The following is a 16,523-nucleotide window of genomic DNA, read 5'->3' on the forward strand; positions in this document are numbered from 1 at the left end:
TCTTACTATCCTACTATGTTACACTATGCTATGTTATGTTACCTTGATATTGAAATAAAATTAATACAGATAAAAAATCATTTTTTTACAAATCCTGCATAAAAGGTTTTCTCACCTAAGTTGTTTTTAGAGTGGTCGCTTTGAAAACTTCTTAACAAGGTTCTACTGTATATATTGTATTTTGAAAGAAATTGGATAATATAAAAACAGTCAAACTGATATGTAGGCCTAACAGTCACTAAATCATGAAAAAAAATTTGCTATAGGAAAATTCTGTTATACAGAAATAATACTTTTTGGTAAATAGAGCATTATTTTAATACAATTTTTTCATTATTTTACATAATTTAAATTAGTATAAATGTAATATACAGTGATAATTTACTATAAACATAATGTTAATTTTATGTAATTTTACATTTGTGTGTTAAAATACAAGTTAGTTTAACTATATTTTCATAAAAAATTTTTATTGCACTAAACAATTCAAGTGTTCTGTCTTTGTAATACGCTTCATACTTATTAGAGTATTAAAAATACTCCTGGGCACATTTTCATAATGTTGTAGTCCACTACAAATAATTTGAAATGCCAAACAATTGCCAAATTATATTGGGTTATATTACTACTACTATTATTAATTACAGTAATTACCAAGTAATTTGGCATTAGAGGCAGGAGTTAGGCACTGTATCTTGCTGAATTTAATAAGAATAATTTCAAGAGATGGTGCTTAATGCCTGCATTAGTTCCAAATTACTTAGCATTTAATTAATAGTAGTAGTAGTAGTAATAAGGCCTAATATAATTTGGCAATTGTTTGGTTTTAATATACAAATATACATTTGTTGGTTTTTTTATGGATTTTTCACTATAAACTTTCTTATCTTGGATTGTTTGGTTACTTTTTAACTCATAAAATTTCTTCATCAGTAGGATACTTAGTGATAATGAAGTCTTTGTCAATGTTGAGATAATCATCCAGCGTAGTATTGGTGATAATTTTATTGAATTGGCATAATGCTTTCCATGATTTTTATAAATTTGATAGTGGTAATTCATTTGTTTCATCCCATTCACCATTTTTCATTAAATTCTGCTTTGGAAAAACAATTTTTTCATAGTGGTTTCAGTCACTTTATGAGTCATGACTTTTGATATCTTAGAAATGCATTCTTTTAAATTAATTTTGTCAGCCATATTGTTTTCAACTCTATTGATTGTCATTAAAACTATCTTACAATAATGGAATTTAAGGTTTTTGATTATGCCATGATCCATTGGCTGAAATTTAGATGTTAAATTTGGAGGAAAAAGAACAACTCCATACTTTTAAGACTTTTTGCGACTAAAGAAAGATATACTAGACAGTTATCTACAACTAATGTAATTTTTCTACATTCTCTTCTCATTTGTTTGTCTAGTTTTAATAACAAATAATCAAAAATCTGACTAGTCATCCATGCTTTCTTATTAAAATGATACTCCACTTCAACAGACTTCATCCGTTTGAAACATCATGGAGTTTTGCTTTTTCCAAATATTAACAGTTTCAACTTTTCACTTCCTGTCATATTTGCTCTAATTAATACAGTAATTGTTTCTTTGCTCTGTTTTTTACCAAAGCATTGATCATTTTTTAAAATAAGTGTTCTATTGGGTGTACACTTAAAGAATAAACCAGTTTCAACTGCAAATCCATTTCAATGTTCCATTCCTTCATTGATTGCAGTCTTCTTCATTAATAGCCACAATTTCACCATTAAATTTAGCTTGCCCATCAGTGCTTGCCTGGAAATGAATTTTTACTCTTATTGGAAATTTATCTTGCAAATTTTTAATTTTTCAAAATTTTGTACAGTTTTTTGGGCTGCAATTTGAAAAAATTGTGGACCTGTAAATTCCCACTGTTTTTCCTTAATTTTGAAAGTGGAGTTAGATAGATGAATGTCAAGACCAGATATGGAAAACTTTATTTTAATTTAAAACTTTTTCCCTGAAAGGAGTTAGCTAGATGACCAGCTTGACTCCATTGCTAACGGAAAAGTATGATGTATAAGTTAGATGCAAATCTAATTTTTTTATTTTTATTGAAACACAATAAAAAGTTAGATTTGCATCTAACTTATTCACTTTTCAATGTTATATCAGTTTATAGTTGGCCAATAAGATTTTTTAAAAAAATTATATGGTTTGGGTGCTAAACGGTCTATTGCATTTTCTTGAAAATTTATTCAATATGACATATACCTTTTTAAAAATAAATAAATTCATTTCTTGTTTCATATTTTCTGATATGTATAACTGATGAATTTTACTCTTGCTTCTTTATTGCTTTTGTTTATTCTTAACAGAACATTATATGGTATTTTTTATATATAGATAAGTTACATATGCATATAATAATTGCTTGAAAAATTTTATTTGCAAATTGAGAATATTTATTTATAGTTACTAGAACAGTTTTAATCTTGTTCCTTTCATTTTCTGCATAGTTGTTATTTTTTCATTTAGATTTTTGCTTATAAAACAGTTTATATAATTGCAATGTGAAAACTTTCATGATTTCTTAAATTTTAGCATTCAAAATGTTTTTTGTAGTTCAGTTTGATTTAATAAAAATGAGTTCTTTATAATATATATGGAATCAGACATGAAAGTTGTTTATTATTACAACTCTCTTTAAACAAGAATGATTACTTTTAGAAAGAAGAATAAAGGAAACAAGGTCATTTATTTTTATTTGTTTTATAAAAAAATGATTAGTTGCCAAGTATTTCAGAAAGCAATAAAATTTTGTTTCAAGTAAATAAAATATTTTAAAAATATGAAATGATATATAAAAATATGTAAATTTATACTGTTTACAAATATGAACTATGTTAATCTTAGTTATAAAATTTATTTAAAATTATTTGAAACCTCTTAAACATATTTCTGTTGTTATATCAAGTAAAAGTTTTCAAAGTAGGCCTGATATGTTCATGTAAAATTTTAAATAAATTAATCAAATTATATTTGTTGTACAAAATAATTTTATTCATTTTGCAATATTTGATTTAATCCATTATATTGCATATAAAATTTTTAATGTAGCATAATAAGAAATTTAATTTAAATAAATAATAATAATTTAAATGAAAACAAAATTGTTATTGATATCTTTATTTATAATTTTTATGTTAAGGGAAATTTTGAGTTGGTTATATAATGCAGTTTTTATTTTGATTTTTGCAGTTTATACAAATAATTGAAATGATGAATTCATCTAACATTGATGTAAATGTTTTAAGAGTTATAAAAAGAAATCTTGAAAGAGGTGAAAAATATATCCAAGCCTTTATGAGGTGTAATAATTTTTTAATATTTCTTTAAATGATTTATTTATAAATCTACTGGTGCTAATAATTGTTATGTATTGTATTTTATAGCATATAAGATTCACTTTCATTTCAGCACAGAATACTTAGGAAAAAGTATTTTAGTGTGTTTAACTGTAGCCTACTGAAGGCTGTTAGGGAAATTCATTAACTTGTAGGCGATCACCACTTGTAAGGCACAGGGCTATTTTTTTTCTATTTCTTTGTAAGCAAAAGTTACATCTTGTATGCTGTAAAATATGGTATATTATTGGAAGGAAAAAGTAATAAGTCAGATTTAATTGAATTTTTCAATTTTATGAAATACTTTCCTGTTTTTAAACATGAGAAATTACAACATAATATATAAAAGAATAAAAATGTGAAGGTGTTTTTAGAACATTTATAGAAGTTTTTTTTCTGCAAATATCTTCATTATTTAAAAATTTTTTACTTTGAAAAAAAAAGAAAAAATAATGAATTTGGCATATTTCTTGTTCCTGTAGTTAAGTTATTCAGTTTTTAATTTTAGATTAATAAGATTTAATTTGCTATAGTTTACTTGGTAACTATTAAAATTCTTATAACTTTCTAGATTTGACTTTTTTTTTTTATATAAAAAAAAGCTCTTTCTAAGAAGTCATAAACTTATTTACATGTTTAAAATTTTTGAGGATGTTGTCTCTCTTCAGATCTTATATAAATAAATAACGAAATGACCAACAAAATATGTAATTAAGAGTACAGATACTTAATATAATATTTAATGTACAATAATATACCAAATGGTCAATTGATGTAAATTTAATGATTTTGAATTTTTGTAAATACTATAAGTTTTACGTCTCTTAAGGAAATTTTTGAAGTTTGCATTCAGTAGATTACATAGATTCTTACAACACAGTGGACATAAACTATCTGTTTTAATTTCAGTAAAATATATTACTATTCAAATAATGATGTGAATTATTGTAATTAATTTTTTTTTTGTCTTTGAATTAGCAACTTTCCTGAATTATAAAGTTTTTATTAAATATAACCATAGATGCTCTATGTATGAACAGGTTAGGTTTCTGAGGTTTTATTGTGAGTCAAAAACTAACCTAGAAAGTACCTTTGTACACAGAGTAATCATGTATTGTTAGTGTTCAATCCTTTAATGTACTTAATAGAATACATTATGCCCATTTACCTGCTCGCTACTGCTTATTAGCGGGTGTTTTGAACACTGTTTTTTTTTCTCCTAACATAATTAGTTTTATAATGAAAAGTTTATTTTCCATGGTCATAGAGCCACACTTCTTGCATTTATCTCCACTATTAGATTTACTATTATGTTTTGGATGCATTTTTGAAGCACTAATTGCCAAATTTTATAAAAATTTCAAAAGTGAAAAATGCTTTTACTTTAACACCACCTCATTACTTGTGATGATGGAATGTCAAAATTCATGTAAAAACAAAAAAATGATGATATGCAGTAGAAATAAATTCACATTAATTATTTATTACTGGCCAAAGGCTGACTTCAATGTCACCCCATAACTGGCAAGAGAACTTCAGAATATGTGTGAAATTTAGATTTTAGATGTATGGTCAAATTATTTGTAAGTCTGAAAGTTCATAAGTTGAACATTTTTAAGTAGAGGATGTCTGTATTCTGTAACTCTGATAAGAGTATATAATCTTGATCTTTGTGCACATATTTTATTTCTTCTCTTTTAACATATAGGCCTACTCTGCATTTCTACTATTCTTTTACTATTTTCTATTCAATATTTGATGTTTTCTGATATAAAGACAATCTTCACCCGTGATTACTGGTACATATAAAGTCCAATACAGCCTCTTCAACCTTTTCTGATATTTTTATTTAGTGGAAAGTTATATTGAGGATTTTTTTTGTTGATGACATTAAGACATATTAGAAAGAAAATTATATGCATTCCTAAATTCACTTTTTTATTTGATGATTCATTAAGATTTTTTGCTTTTCTTTAATATCTATATGATACATTATATAGATGTAAAAGAAACAATTGAGGATAGGTCAGATTCTTTTGTATAAACATTTTTTCAATCTGTTTTTTGTTTGAGTGACTAGTCTTTTAATGGAACTGCAGTGTAAAATTAAAACTAGTCTGTAGCAAGATTTAGAAGAAAGTGAACCAAGTAGATCATAAAGTAAAATATAGAAAGATCATTGTTAGGAATTTTAAACTTAGATGGCTGAAAAATGTTCCAAAAGTAAAATGCTACATAAATTTTAAAACAGTAGGCATTATTCTTGTTAGATGAAGAAAATCAAGAAATATTACATAGGAAGTATTATATAAAGAACTACAAAAATTAATATCCAAAAAACACAATAAATATTTGTATAAGTAGAATCTCTAATCTTATCTGAATGTGCAATGAGAACAGATTTTGAATTTTAATAGAAAAAATGGAACTTATATACAATGATATAATCAAAACTTCTAACACAAGGAGAAAAACTCACATAAAAGGCATTAAGGAATGTTTTATTTTCCTGCAAGCGCTTTTGATGCAGTTATAAACGTCGTCTTCAGATTGCTCCACACCCAAGTTTACGGAGTTCTTGTGCAATGACACGGATGCAATTTCGATCTTGGAAAAGTTGGATGTGTATTCTATCCATTAGAGAATACAGCAACTGGGGTACCCACCTGCTACATAGGGGCTACCACCAGAATGCTGTCTAGCCATATATCTGAACACCAACATTCTGTTGCGATGGGAAGGTGTGACACAGAGTTGTTCAAGATGGTGTTACAGCATCACCCAACCCTGCTTTGGGACTGTATGGAGTTGCTTAGGTACTATGGTGAAAGGGGTCTGATATGCATTTGGGAGGCCATTTTCACCATTTATTATCCCATACAACTCTCCCATCCTTGAGTTTCCTGGAATTTGGATCAGCTTGTATAAGCTATTAAAACATTATAATTAACTGCATTTCTCCACTGTCCCCACATCCTCCACCTTCTCCGTGTATTAAAGCACATGCACATAGATGTTATGCAATTTTTCAAATTTAAGCTTTTAAAACTGTCTATTCTAAAAGTTATTAATATTCTAAACATTTATGTTCTAATTTAAAAATCCATTCGAAAAAATGTTTTGTTCCTTATCTGCCTAAAGACGACATTCATCACTGTGTCGAAAACGCTCGCAGGAAAATAAAACATTCCTATACGCCTTTTATGTGAGTTTTTCTCCTTGTGTTGGTACAGTTGTCAGCGTGATGTTCACTGTACATGTTAATAGAAACTTCATTTCTATCAGAATAATATAGAGTGAAACTATAAATGAAGTTGATTAATTCAAAAACAATATAAATACACACTCACTGCCGTTAAGAATGGGTTATAACGGCTTGTATGTGCTGGGAGAGGAGAATGGAACGAAGGTCCGGGCAGCGTAACTGGCAACATGTCCGCACGGTAAGCGGGAGTTGCAGGTTTGAGTCCCACTTCGGGCCAATTCTTTTCTTCCAGTTTATTCTAAATTAATAGCTAGAATTAAATTTAATTACTGGTTGGTGCAAGAGATGGCACTACTAGTTGTAACCCGTTCTTAACAGCAGTGGCTGTGTATTCATATTATATTATATTTTATCGGGTTTAGTGGATGTTTATTTGTCAAAATAAACATCCACTAAACCCGATAAATAACCGATTGAATAACCTAAGAAGCATACTTAGGTTATTGAATATAAGAAGAGAAGTGAATTAAACAAGTATTATTAAATAAACTTAAAATGTCATTATTTGAATTAGAATAATTATCTTATAATTAGAGCTAAGACATCTAGGTTTTTAGATGATTTGAGCTTTATTTATAACTTTAAACTGCTTTTTTATTATTTAAGTTTATGATACAATTATTATAAATTTTATTGTTGTTATGATATTTGCTATTTTATTACAATATTATATATAATTATTTAAAATAAAGGAAGTTTGTATTAATTTTATTAAATTATATAATATAAAAAATATTATATAATTTAAAGAAATATAAAAAGTAAATTAAAAGAAAGTTTAAGATATTAGAAATATATTAAGATACAAGTCTATTTTCTTATAATAAGTTTATTATTGAGTAAATCAGATATAATTACATAAAATTCATAATAGAATTAAAATTTGACATAAATAATTTTGTTCGTTGTTTTATGGTATGTTTTATAAAATTATAAATATAGTAAATATTTTTTACAGTATCGAGGGATCACTACATATGCTAAAAGAATTTCTGATTGGACCAGATGTTGAGAAATTGCTGGAAGCTATTGGTTGTTGTACTAATCTTTGTTTTTCTTCTCATGAAGTGACAGTAAAAGTAATTAACAAAATTGCACCCTATCTGATAACATTCTTAAATGGAAATAATATTATTGTTCAAGTAAGTTTGTATAAAAACTCTGTAGATATCATTTTATTAGAAAAATTTATTACTAATTTAAAGTTAATTCCTGTTTTATATTTTGGATGAGCATATTTATAAATTATAATAATAATACTCATCAATTTGCCCATTCAAACTCAAAATACAATATTGGAATAAATAAAATGACTGAAACTGATTTCCAGCAAAAATTTATCAGAAATCAAATGTTTTTGACTGTGTTAAAGGCATCTTTATCCTAACTGACTTTCCCTGCTGTTAACAAGGGTACTGTTGTTCACGTGGTAAGAGGGGTGACGTAAGAAAGAGAGAGGGAAGCGGAGAGGGTTGTAAGATTAAATATTGTAGAATGACTTCCAAGTGGGGGAAAGGAATCTATATCTTGAAAGTTTATAGCAGCATTTTTTTCTCACAGCTTTAATGCCAGTTTAATACAGTTGAAAACATTTACTTTGATAAATTTGTGTTGGAAATTGATATCAGCCATTTTGTTTATTAATTAAACCCAGTTTTGAGCAATTGATTACACAATATTAGAAATAATACAATGATAAGTCTCCTGGAATACAATTTTTGTTTATTGTTTATTTACTTTGTTGTTATTTTTAGTGAAAATATGTTGAGCTTTTTTTATCATCAGAAATTTTTTGTGGTCTCAGAAAAATTATTTACATCAGGGCTTTGTTTTAAGAGAACGTTGACCCTGATTAGAACTGTAGATTTTCTAACAATATGTTTTCTTTCAGTACAAAAATAAATCAGATCTTTATGAAATAAAATCAATGGAATAGTCAAAATCCAATATTTTTCAAAAAATTCTATTTTACACTAAATTCATTTATAATTTTCTTATTATAATACAGTGTGATTTTTCAGTTTAAAATTATTAATGCAAAATAAGTTTTATTTTGGAAACATATTGCCAATAAATTTGTTTCTTATATTCATAATTATTTTTGTTTAAATTTATAGAATTTCTACATGTAATAAAAATGTATTATGAATGAATAATTTTTTAACTGATATACAGTAGAGAGTTGAAAATCGGAATCAATTGGGACTGGGGTGGTTCCGATTAGTCATTTGTTCCAATTACCAATTATGTACGAAAAAATATATTAACCTGTCCGATGTTCAAATTTTTCTCAGTTGTGTGTCGCTTCGTGTTGAATTTTTCTCCGTTGCGTGTCGCTTCGTGTTGAATTTTCGTCGATTTTAAGCCTAACGAAAATTTTTATAATAATAATCGAGGCTATCGTATCGTTAAAAATTATTTCTGCATTTTGTACAAACAAAATAAATATATTGAAGAATATAAAAACATGAAAATTATACTTTAGAAGTAAATCTAGTATCAAAAACGTTTGATTCAGCATGACACAGTCCGACTGAAAATCATGCCAATTACCGGCGTTCCGATTAACGACTCTCTACTGTAATTGCATTTGATTCTAAATAAAAGAAAGATAAAAATTGGTTAATTAAGCATAATTTAAGAATATGTTTTTGTTATTTATCTTTTAAAACAAAAATTTTTTTTCTTTTATAAATAACTAGCTTATGTACTCAGTGTTACTTAAGTAAAATAGGACAAAGATAAAAGATTTTTGTGTAACTTTGAATTTATTTTTATATTTAAAAATACTTATACATAATCAACTATTACATTTAGATTTCTATTAGCTTATATATAATACATTTATGCCTATTAATTTTGTGGAGTTTTTTGATAATATTTTTTCTGTTTGCTTCTGCACACTTTTGGACAATTAACACTCCTTTTCTCGGAGGCATTTTCAAAATAGGTTATCTACTATTTTCTACTAAATATCTACTATTATAGTACAATTATTTATTGTATTTACAATAACAATTGCCTACAATTATCTACTTTACTTTTATTACCTTTTTAATTGTAATTGTTTTTGTACTGTATACATAATGTATTCAATACATCAACACTATTTGCCCTTTTTATGTCATTGTAATATCAGTATTATTTCCATTATTTTTACATTCAAATGCATGTTCCTTATCATTTGTAACATTCTAACAGTATTCTTAATACATTCTATATTGCCTAAGGAAGACATCAATGCAATGTTAAAAGTACCTGCTAATTTTTGTTATCATTAAAATATCTTAACACTGAAAGACAGTATCATTTATGTTTTTATAATTATTGGCATAAAAGTGCATATATTTTTATTTATCTGTATATTCTTATACTATGTTAGCATAAGATATCCTTTAGTGTAGCTAATCAAATACTGGTTGTTCAGTTATGTTTTAAGTCGTAGATTTTAAGATTCGTACAATGGAGTTTTCAACAGTGTTTAATAATGTGAACATTTTATTGATGGTAAGAAATTATTGTATTTAACTTTATTGATGATTAGAGTAACTCCTTGCTATATTTTTCATTTGGATATACAGGTATCCCTTGTATAACATTGTTGCTACATTCTGAAAAAGTGCATGTTATGCAAATCTGTGCTATGCGAAACAAAGGACTAATACAAAACATGGAGTTAGGTTCCAAAAGTTAACAAAAGTACAGTAGAGTGTCGTTTATCCGAAAGCCGATCAATCAAAATGTCAGTTAATCAAAAGCTTTCCAGTTGGTGTCATGCCGAATTGAACGTTTTTGATACTAGATTAACTTCTAAAGTATAATTTTTTGTTTTTATATTTTTCAATATATTTATTTCGTTTGTACAAAATAAAGAAATAATTTTGAATGATACAGTAGCCATGATTATTATTATAAAAATTTTCGTCAGGCTTAAAATCAACGAAAATTCAACGCAAAGCGACAAGCAACGGAGAAAAGTTTCAACATCAGATAGGTTAATATATTTTTTCATACATAATTGGTTAACAGAAAAATAAGTTATCTGAACAACTCCAGTCCCCATTGATTCGGATAAACGACACTCTACTGTATATTATTGTTTTTCATTATTAAGAGAAATATGTTTATTAAAGCAATCAATAATTTCTTTCCAATCAATAACAACATAACAATTGTAATTAAAAATACTGTATTATGTATTAATATTAATTTTGGTTAAACAAAAAGCAACCAAGCATTTTGTATTTCTTTGATAATACTTCATGTAACCTTGAGTTGGTCAATGTCCAAATTTCTCCACACTGGTTGTCAACTGCTGCTTTAGATTATTCTTTTTACAAAGTATTGTCATCATCTGAGCTTTACTGTTGATCTTGATCAGAAATATCAGCAACATCTTCACTTTTTTATTTTTACCATAAAAAATTTTTATGTATGATGAAATAAAAATAAGTTATTAATCAATAATTTGTTCTAGATGGTCATGTTTGTTTAATTGAGGAATGAGCAAATTTTTTTTTCAGAATTTGTGTTTGAATACCAAATTGTTTGTGTTGGGGACAGTTCGAATACCAAGATACCACTGTATTTCATTTGTCATTTTTATGGATGATTGCTTACCTACAGTCAAAGGTTAATAACACTTATCTAAAAATGTTAAAAAAACCTTTACTAAATATGAAGATTAATCTATAAAAACAAAACACAGTGACAGTCTTAAGGGCTAAAGTCTGAAAGCAACAACGACACTTGATTGATAATGCAAGTTTTTTCTTCCTTGTCTTGCTTTCCTCTCAGTTTTCATTAAACCAGATGAAAGGCATAAAATAAATTGAAAATTTCAATATTTTAAAATGTATGGGCAAATTTGAAATAACATGCATGCTTATTTGAATAAAAAATATTGAATAATGGAGTTTGCACTTAAAAGTTATGAAATTCTGAACAGAAGATTTCCCAAATTCTTGAACTGTGTTAGAGCAAAATCATATTGTAGAAGTGCTGTGTTGTACAAAGGATACCTGTATCGTGCATTTCTTTGGTCTTCCAAATATAAAAGCATTTTAGCTAATAATTTTTTAAAAATTGGTTGCCATTAAATTTTTACTGGCAAAGAAATATTACCTAAAAAACTACCATTGTATGAAATATAACCCACAAAAAAGCAAGCTGTCACGGAGATTGGAAATATGTGCAATATAATGAGGAGATACTATAATTTAATTACAATTTATTGGAGATCAATACCATTTTTAAATGAAATTCTGTAATTTGTTTTGGATTGTAAGATGATTGAATTTATCAATTAAGTTTTTAACTTTATCAAACTACTAAAATACTTAATTATATATTAAAATCATTATGAAAATATTTTTATATAATTGAAATGAAAGTATTTTATATATAAGTAATAATATGTAAGTAATATATATATCACTTATATATTAATATTTAATATATAAGTAATAAATTTGCTTTTTTTTCATTTTAGGAATATTCATCTATATGTATTGGAAATATGGCATATGATTGTGAAATTTGCTGCACACTACTTAAACGTCAGGGTCTATTATTTACTATAATTCCATTATTACAAGTGAGAGTTCAATTAATTTCAATTAATTAATCATTAATATTCAATTAACTTTCTAATTAAGATACAATCTATTTGATTGTTGTTTAATGTAAAAGTATCAAAAAGTCATTTCTACACAAAATTAACAACACAACTGACTATCATTACAGAAACCATAATGTCAATAGACAGTTATGTTTAAATGTTCTTGAAACCGTGTTTTTACTGTATATTGAGCATTGAACACAAGACCGTGTTATTTATCAAACACCTGGCTTTTTCCACCTTTATTAGTTGATACATTGGACGTTAAAATCACAAGGAATGCAAACAGTGTTGAATTTGAACCTTTTAAAAAACCTTGTACCGTTAGCACGACTATTAAATACAACTCCAATATACCCTCACATATTAAACAAAACGTCTTTACAATGTAATATGATAAAATCAAAAATAGAATTAGCAAGTCAAGTAATATGTCCAAACATATACAGGAACTAAAAAACAAATTTATATTAAATGGATACCCAAATCACATAATTACAAAATGGGAAAAGGAAATAAGTGATAAAATAAATAGTAATGATGACGAACAACGAAAAGAAAAACAAGGCTCAAGTATAAGATATATTAGTTTCCCATATGTGAAAGGCTTATATGAAGAGATTAATAAAGAATTGTGAAAAGTCGACATAAAACTCGCACCCAAATATGAAAAACTGAAATTCCGGTTAAAAAATTAAAACGGTATACAGCAAAATAGAAGAGAGGTAAAAGAAACAAAGAATGTTGTTTATGAAATTCTATGCACTTGTAATAATGCTAGTATTTACATTGGAGAAACAAAACGTAAGCTAAATATCAGATTAAAAGAACATGTTGCTGACTTAAAATATAATCATTTACATTCTGTATTTCATGATCACTGCCTACTTAACAATTGTAACATAAACCAAGATGGTGCAAAAATTTTATATAAAGAAAAGAATGCTTATAATAGGAAATTTGAAGAGAGCGTAGCTATCATAAATTCCAAGAATTGTCTAAATAAAAATTTAAGTGTAAATATAAACGAGAACTGGTTGTGAATATTATAGTTATAAAATATAAAACATTTTTTAAGAATTTTGTGAAAAATTTGAAGTTTGTTTGGCTAATTTTGGCTACGGAAGAATTTTTGGATTAGTTTAGCTACTTTTGGCTATGAAGATAATTATGTAAATTCAGATCTTCACAACCAACCGAATATGCAAATAGTTAACAAACAGTAGTGCAATAATGAGTGACGTACCACATAAAAAATAAGTTTCTTGATTAAAGTAATAAGTTTCTGAATTTAGTGTTATATCAAGACAGAATTAAAATGAAGTTCGTCAATAAGAAGATAAGAGATTTGTTGCGTTCAATTCAAAAAGTAAGACCTAATATCAGATATGTTTAATACACCGAAATTTATAGCAGAATAAGCTTGTATGTTTATATACTTTTTAAAAAATTTTATATTTTAATCAGCTGTACATAGATTCTGTACATTTGTCACAGTAAATTTGACATGCGAACTTGTGCTGTACACGCGCACCCTTGAGTTCAAGGAATTAACGGTATGTCTCAAGATAATTTCTATACAATTTATTGGTGTATATTGTATGATTTAGAATACTGTATATTATTTTCTATTAGTTGGCTGAAGAGGGGCAAAATGTCCGAAACGAGTGAAATAAGACCTCGTCTCGACTAATAAAGATGGCAAAAGCCAGGTGTTTGATAAATAGCACGGTCTTGTGTTCAATGCTCAAAAGACAGTTATGTTGTTAATTTTATAACATTACATGGTGGCTAGTGTTTTTACATTTTATAACTGTCATTTCTATATAATGATCAAATGAAAACTTTTCTTGCAAAGATAAACTGATGGCATACAATAACCCAGTTATCTATTTAGAGTTTAAAATGTTATACTTGAGTATAATAAATATAGACTCAAGTATTTGTATTTGAGATTTAAATATTTCTTACAGACTAGCAGATCAATAACAAGTATGGTTAGTTTATGCTCCCAGTCTACTTGTGAGGAGAAAACTTTTTATTTGATCACTAAATATAATAATATTTATACATTAGTTGATTTGAAGATTTCAAGCTTTAGATCAGCAGTTGCCAACTTTTCTGACCTCATGGACCACTAAACTCAATTTTGAATCCTGCAGACTACTCGTGAATTTTTTTTAAAATTTAAAATGATATAAACATCTATGGGAGAATGATCACAAAAGTTCCATTTTACTGTATTAATTTTAAATTCACTTGTTTAATTATAACAAATTAGTGTAAAGTTTGTTGCTTCTTGTTTGAAATAAGTTTATGGATTCTTGGATCTTTTCCACAAAGGACACAATCACACACAACATTATTTATTGTTGATTATTTGTTGATTTATTGACATTATTATTTATTGATGACAGTCATTTTGTGTTTAGTTTTAGATTTGAATAAATAACGCTCCAATGAGTGAGAAGAAGCAACCAAGCATTTTACATTTATTTTGTAATACCATGAGTTGATCAATATCAAGATTTCTCCACAGACCACTGGTTGGTGACTGCTGCTTTAGAGCAATTGTCTACATTGCATTTAATTTTAAAAAAATGGTCAGTTCATTGAAAATCCTCACAAATTCATTTTACAATGTAACAGAGCTATTTAGATTTTACTTATACATATCAGAACTCATAATCTAATATAAATTAAAATAAAGAACATATATAGCTTATTCCCAAGGTGATGGAATATTTGTTACAAAACTGTATTGTCAAGATATACAAAAAAATTAAATTGAAAACTCTTTCTGATACCAACAACTATTTTATTTGAAATCACTTTTACATTCATTTTACATTTTTTAAGAACAGTTGGAATCATCAGATTCATTACTGTTGTTGTCTGGTTGTGATGCATCTGTTGTTAAAGAATCCCTTCATCAGCATCCTCATAGTGCATTTTCTTCAAGTTTGCTAACAACTAGACTTTTAGTAACAGCTTCATATAAGCATTTCAGCATTTCAGAACTCATCATAAAACAGCAATTATAATTTACCTAATAATAAATATTCCTTAAAATGTAAATTCCAATTGATTGAAAAAATAAGTCTCTTTTTTTTTTTTTCTTGTGAGATTTTTGTCTAAGATCAAGATTCAAAAATTTTATAACATTGACAACATTGATTCCAGTAACTTGTCACATGCTAATGAGACACAGGTCTTTTTAGAATTTCCAGTTACTGGGGGACAGTGAAATTGAGTTATGTCATCACCAGCAACTGATCTTTCTGTCTAGTCTACAGATCTTTGCTGTGCTGATGGCAATCAACTGGTGCAACACTAACTTTGTGAACAAACTGATAAACATCTTCACAGACAGTGCTGCGACTGTTGCTGTTTTGGGGAATAAAGATAACACTCACCCTGTTGCGAACGACATCTTCGCTGCAGCTTCTACGTCTTTTAACAAATATGCCATCAATTGGATCAAAGGACACAGCGGCATTCCGGGTAATGAACGGGCTGACTTTCTGGCACGAAACGCAACGCCTAATCCTGATACCCCTCCTGCCTACAATCTCATTCCTAAGTCAAGACTTAAATACCTTATCTGGGACAATGCCTTGGAGACCTGGCAACTGGATTGGGACAAGATCCCAGAACAACACATAACAAGACGTTTTATCCCAAAGGTCAAGGAACGTATTCAAAGCAAATGGATTCAACCCACACATGATTTAGTCCAATTTTTGACTGAACACGGGCGCTTTCGTGCTTACCTGAAAAGGTTTCACCATTCTAATTCTGACTGCTGTCAGCTCTGTGGGGTGCGGGACGGTGTCATGCACTATTTATACAACTGTCCTATGCTGGATGACATTAGGCATCAGTGCATGCAGCATGCCAATATAAGCAATCTAGACTGGCCAGTAAAGCCTGATTTTTTTCTACAAAACAACAGCAACTTTAACTTGTTAAAGAAATTTGTTGCACTCTACTCCATTAGATGTGGGATCCGTTGACCTGCTCTCTTGTGATCCGATTCACTCTAGCCTTGATGCCAATGTTTTTACATGCCTTGCTCTGCTATTACAGCATTTAGACTTTGATGTACAGTAATTTTATTTTAGTTATAGTGCACTTTTATTTTTTTTTAATCATTTATTTAATTTTTATTCTTTTTTATTTTAATTCATTTATGTTATTTATTTTATTTTATTTTATTTCCCTTTTCTCTGCCATTTTATTGTATCCCTTGTAT

General features: G+C 27.5%; 1 protein-coding gene across 2 annotated transcripts in view; it reads left to right on the forward strand.

Annotated features, from left to right (window-relative positions):
• LOC136970195 (importin subunit alpha-7-like) overlaps positions 1-16,523 on the forward strand; it is a 41,443-nt gene that overhangs the window by 11,081 nt on the left and 13,839 nt on the right. For both annotated transcript variants that reach the window (XM_067264617.1, XM_067264618.1), the window contains exons 3-5: positions 3,238-3,347; positions 7,607-7,790; positions 12,140-12,244. In XM_067264617.1, coding sequence (XP_067120718.1) covers positions 3,238-3,347; positions 7,607-7,790; positions 12,140-12,244 — 399 coding nt within the window. The remainder of the gene's footprint in view (positions 1-3,237; positions 3,348-7,606; positions 7,791-12,139; positions 12,245-16,523) is intronic.

Source organism: Centruroides vittatus, unplaced genomic scaffold (genome assembly GCF_030686945.1).
Source record: "Centruroides vittatus isolate TY-2023 unplaced genomic scaffold, ASM3068694v2 contig_19, whole genome shotgun sequence".
Lineage (NCBI taxonomy): Eukaryota > Metazoa > Arthropoda > Arachnida > Scorpiones > Buthidae > Centruroides > Centruroides vittatus.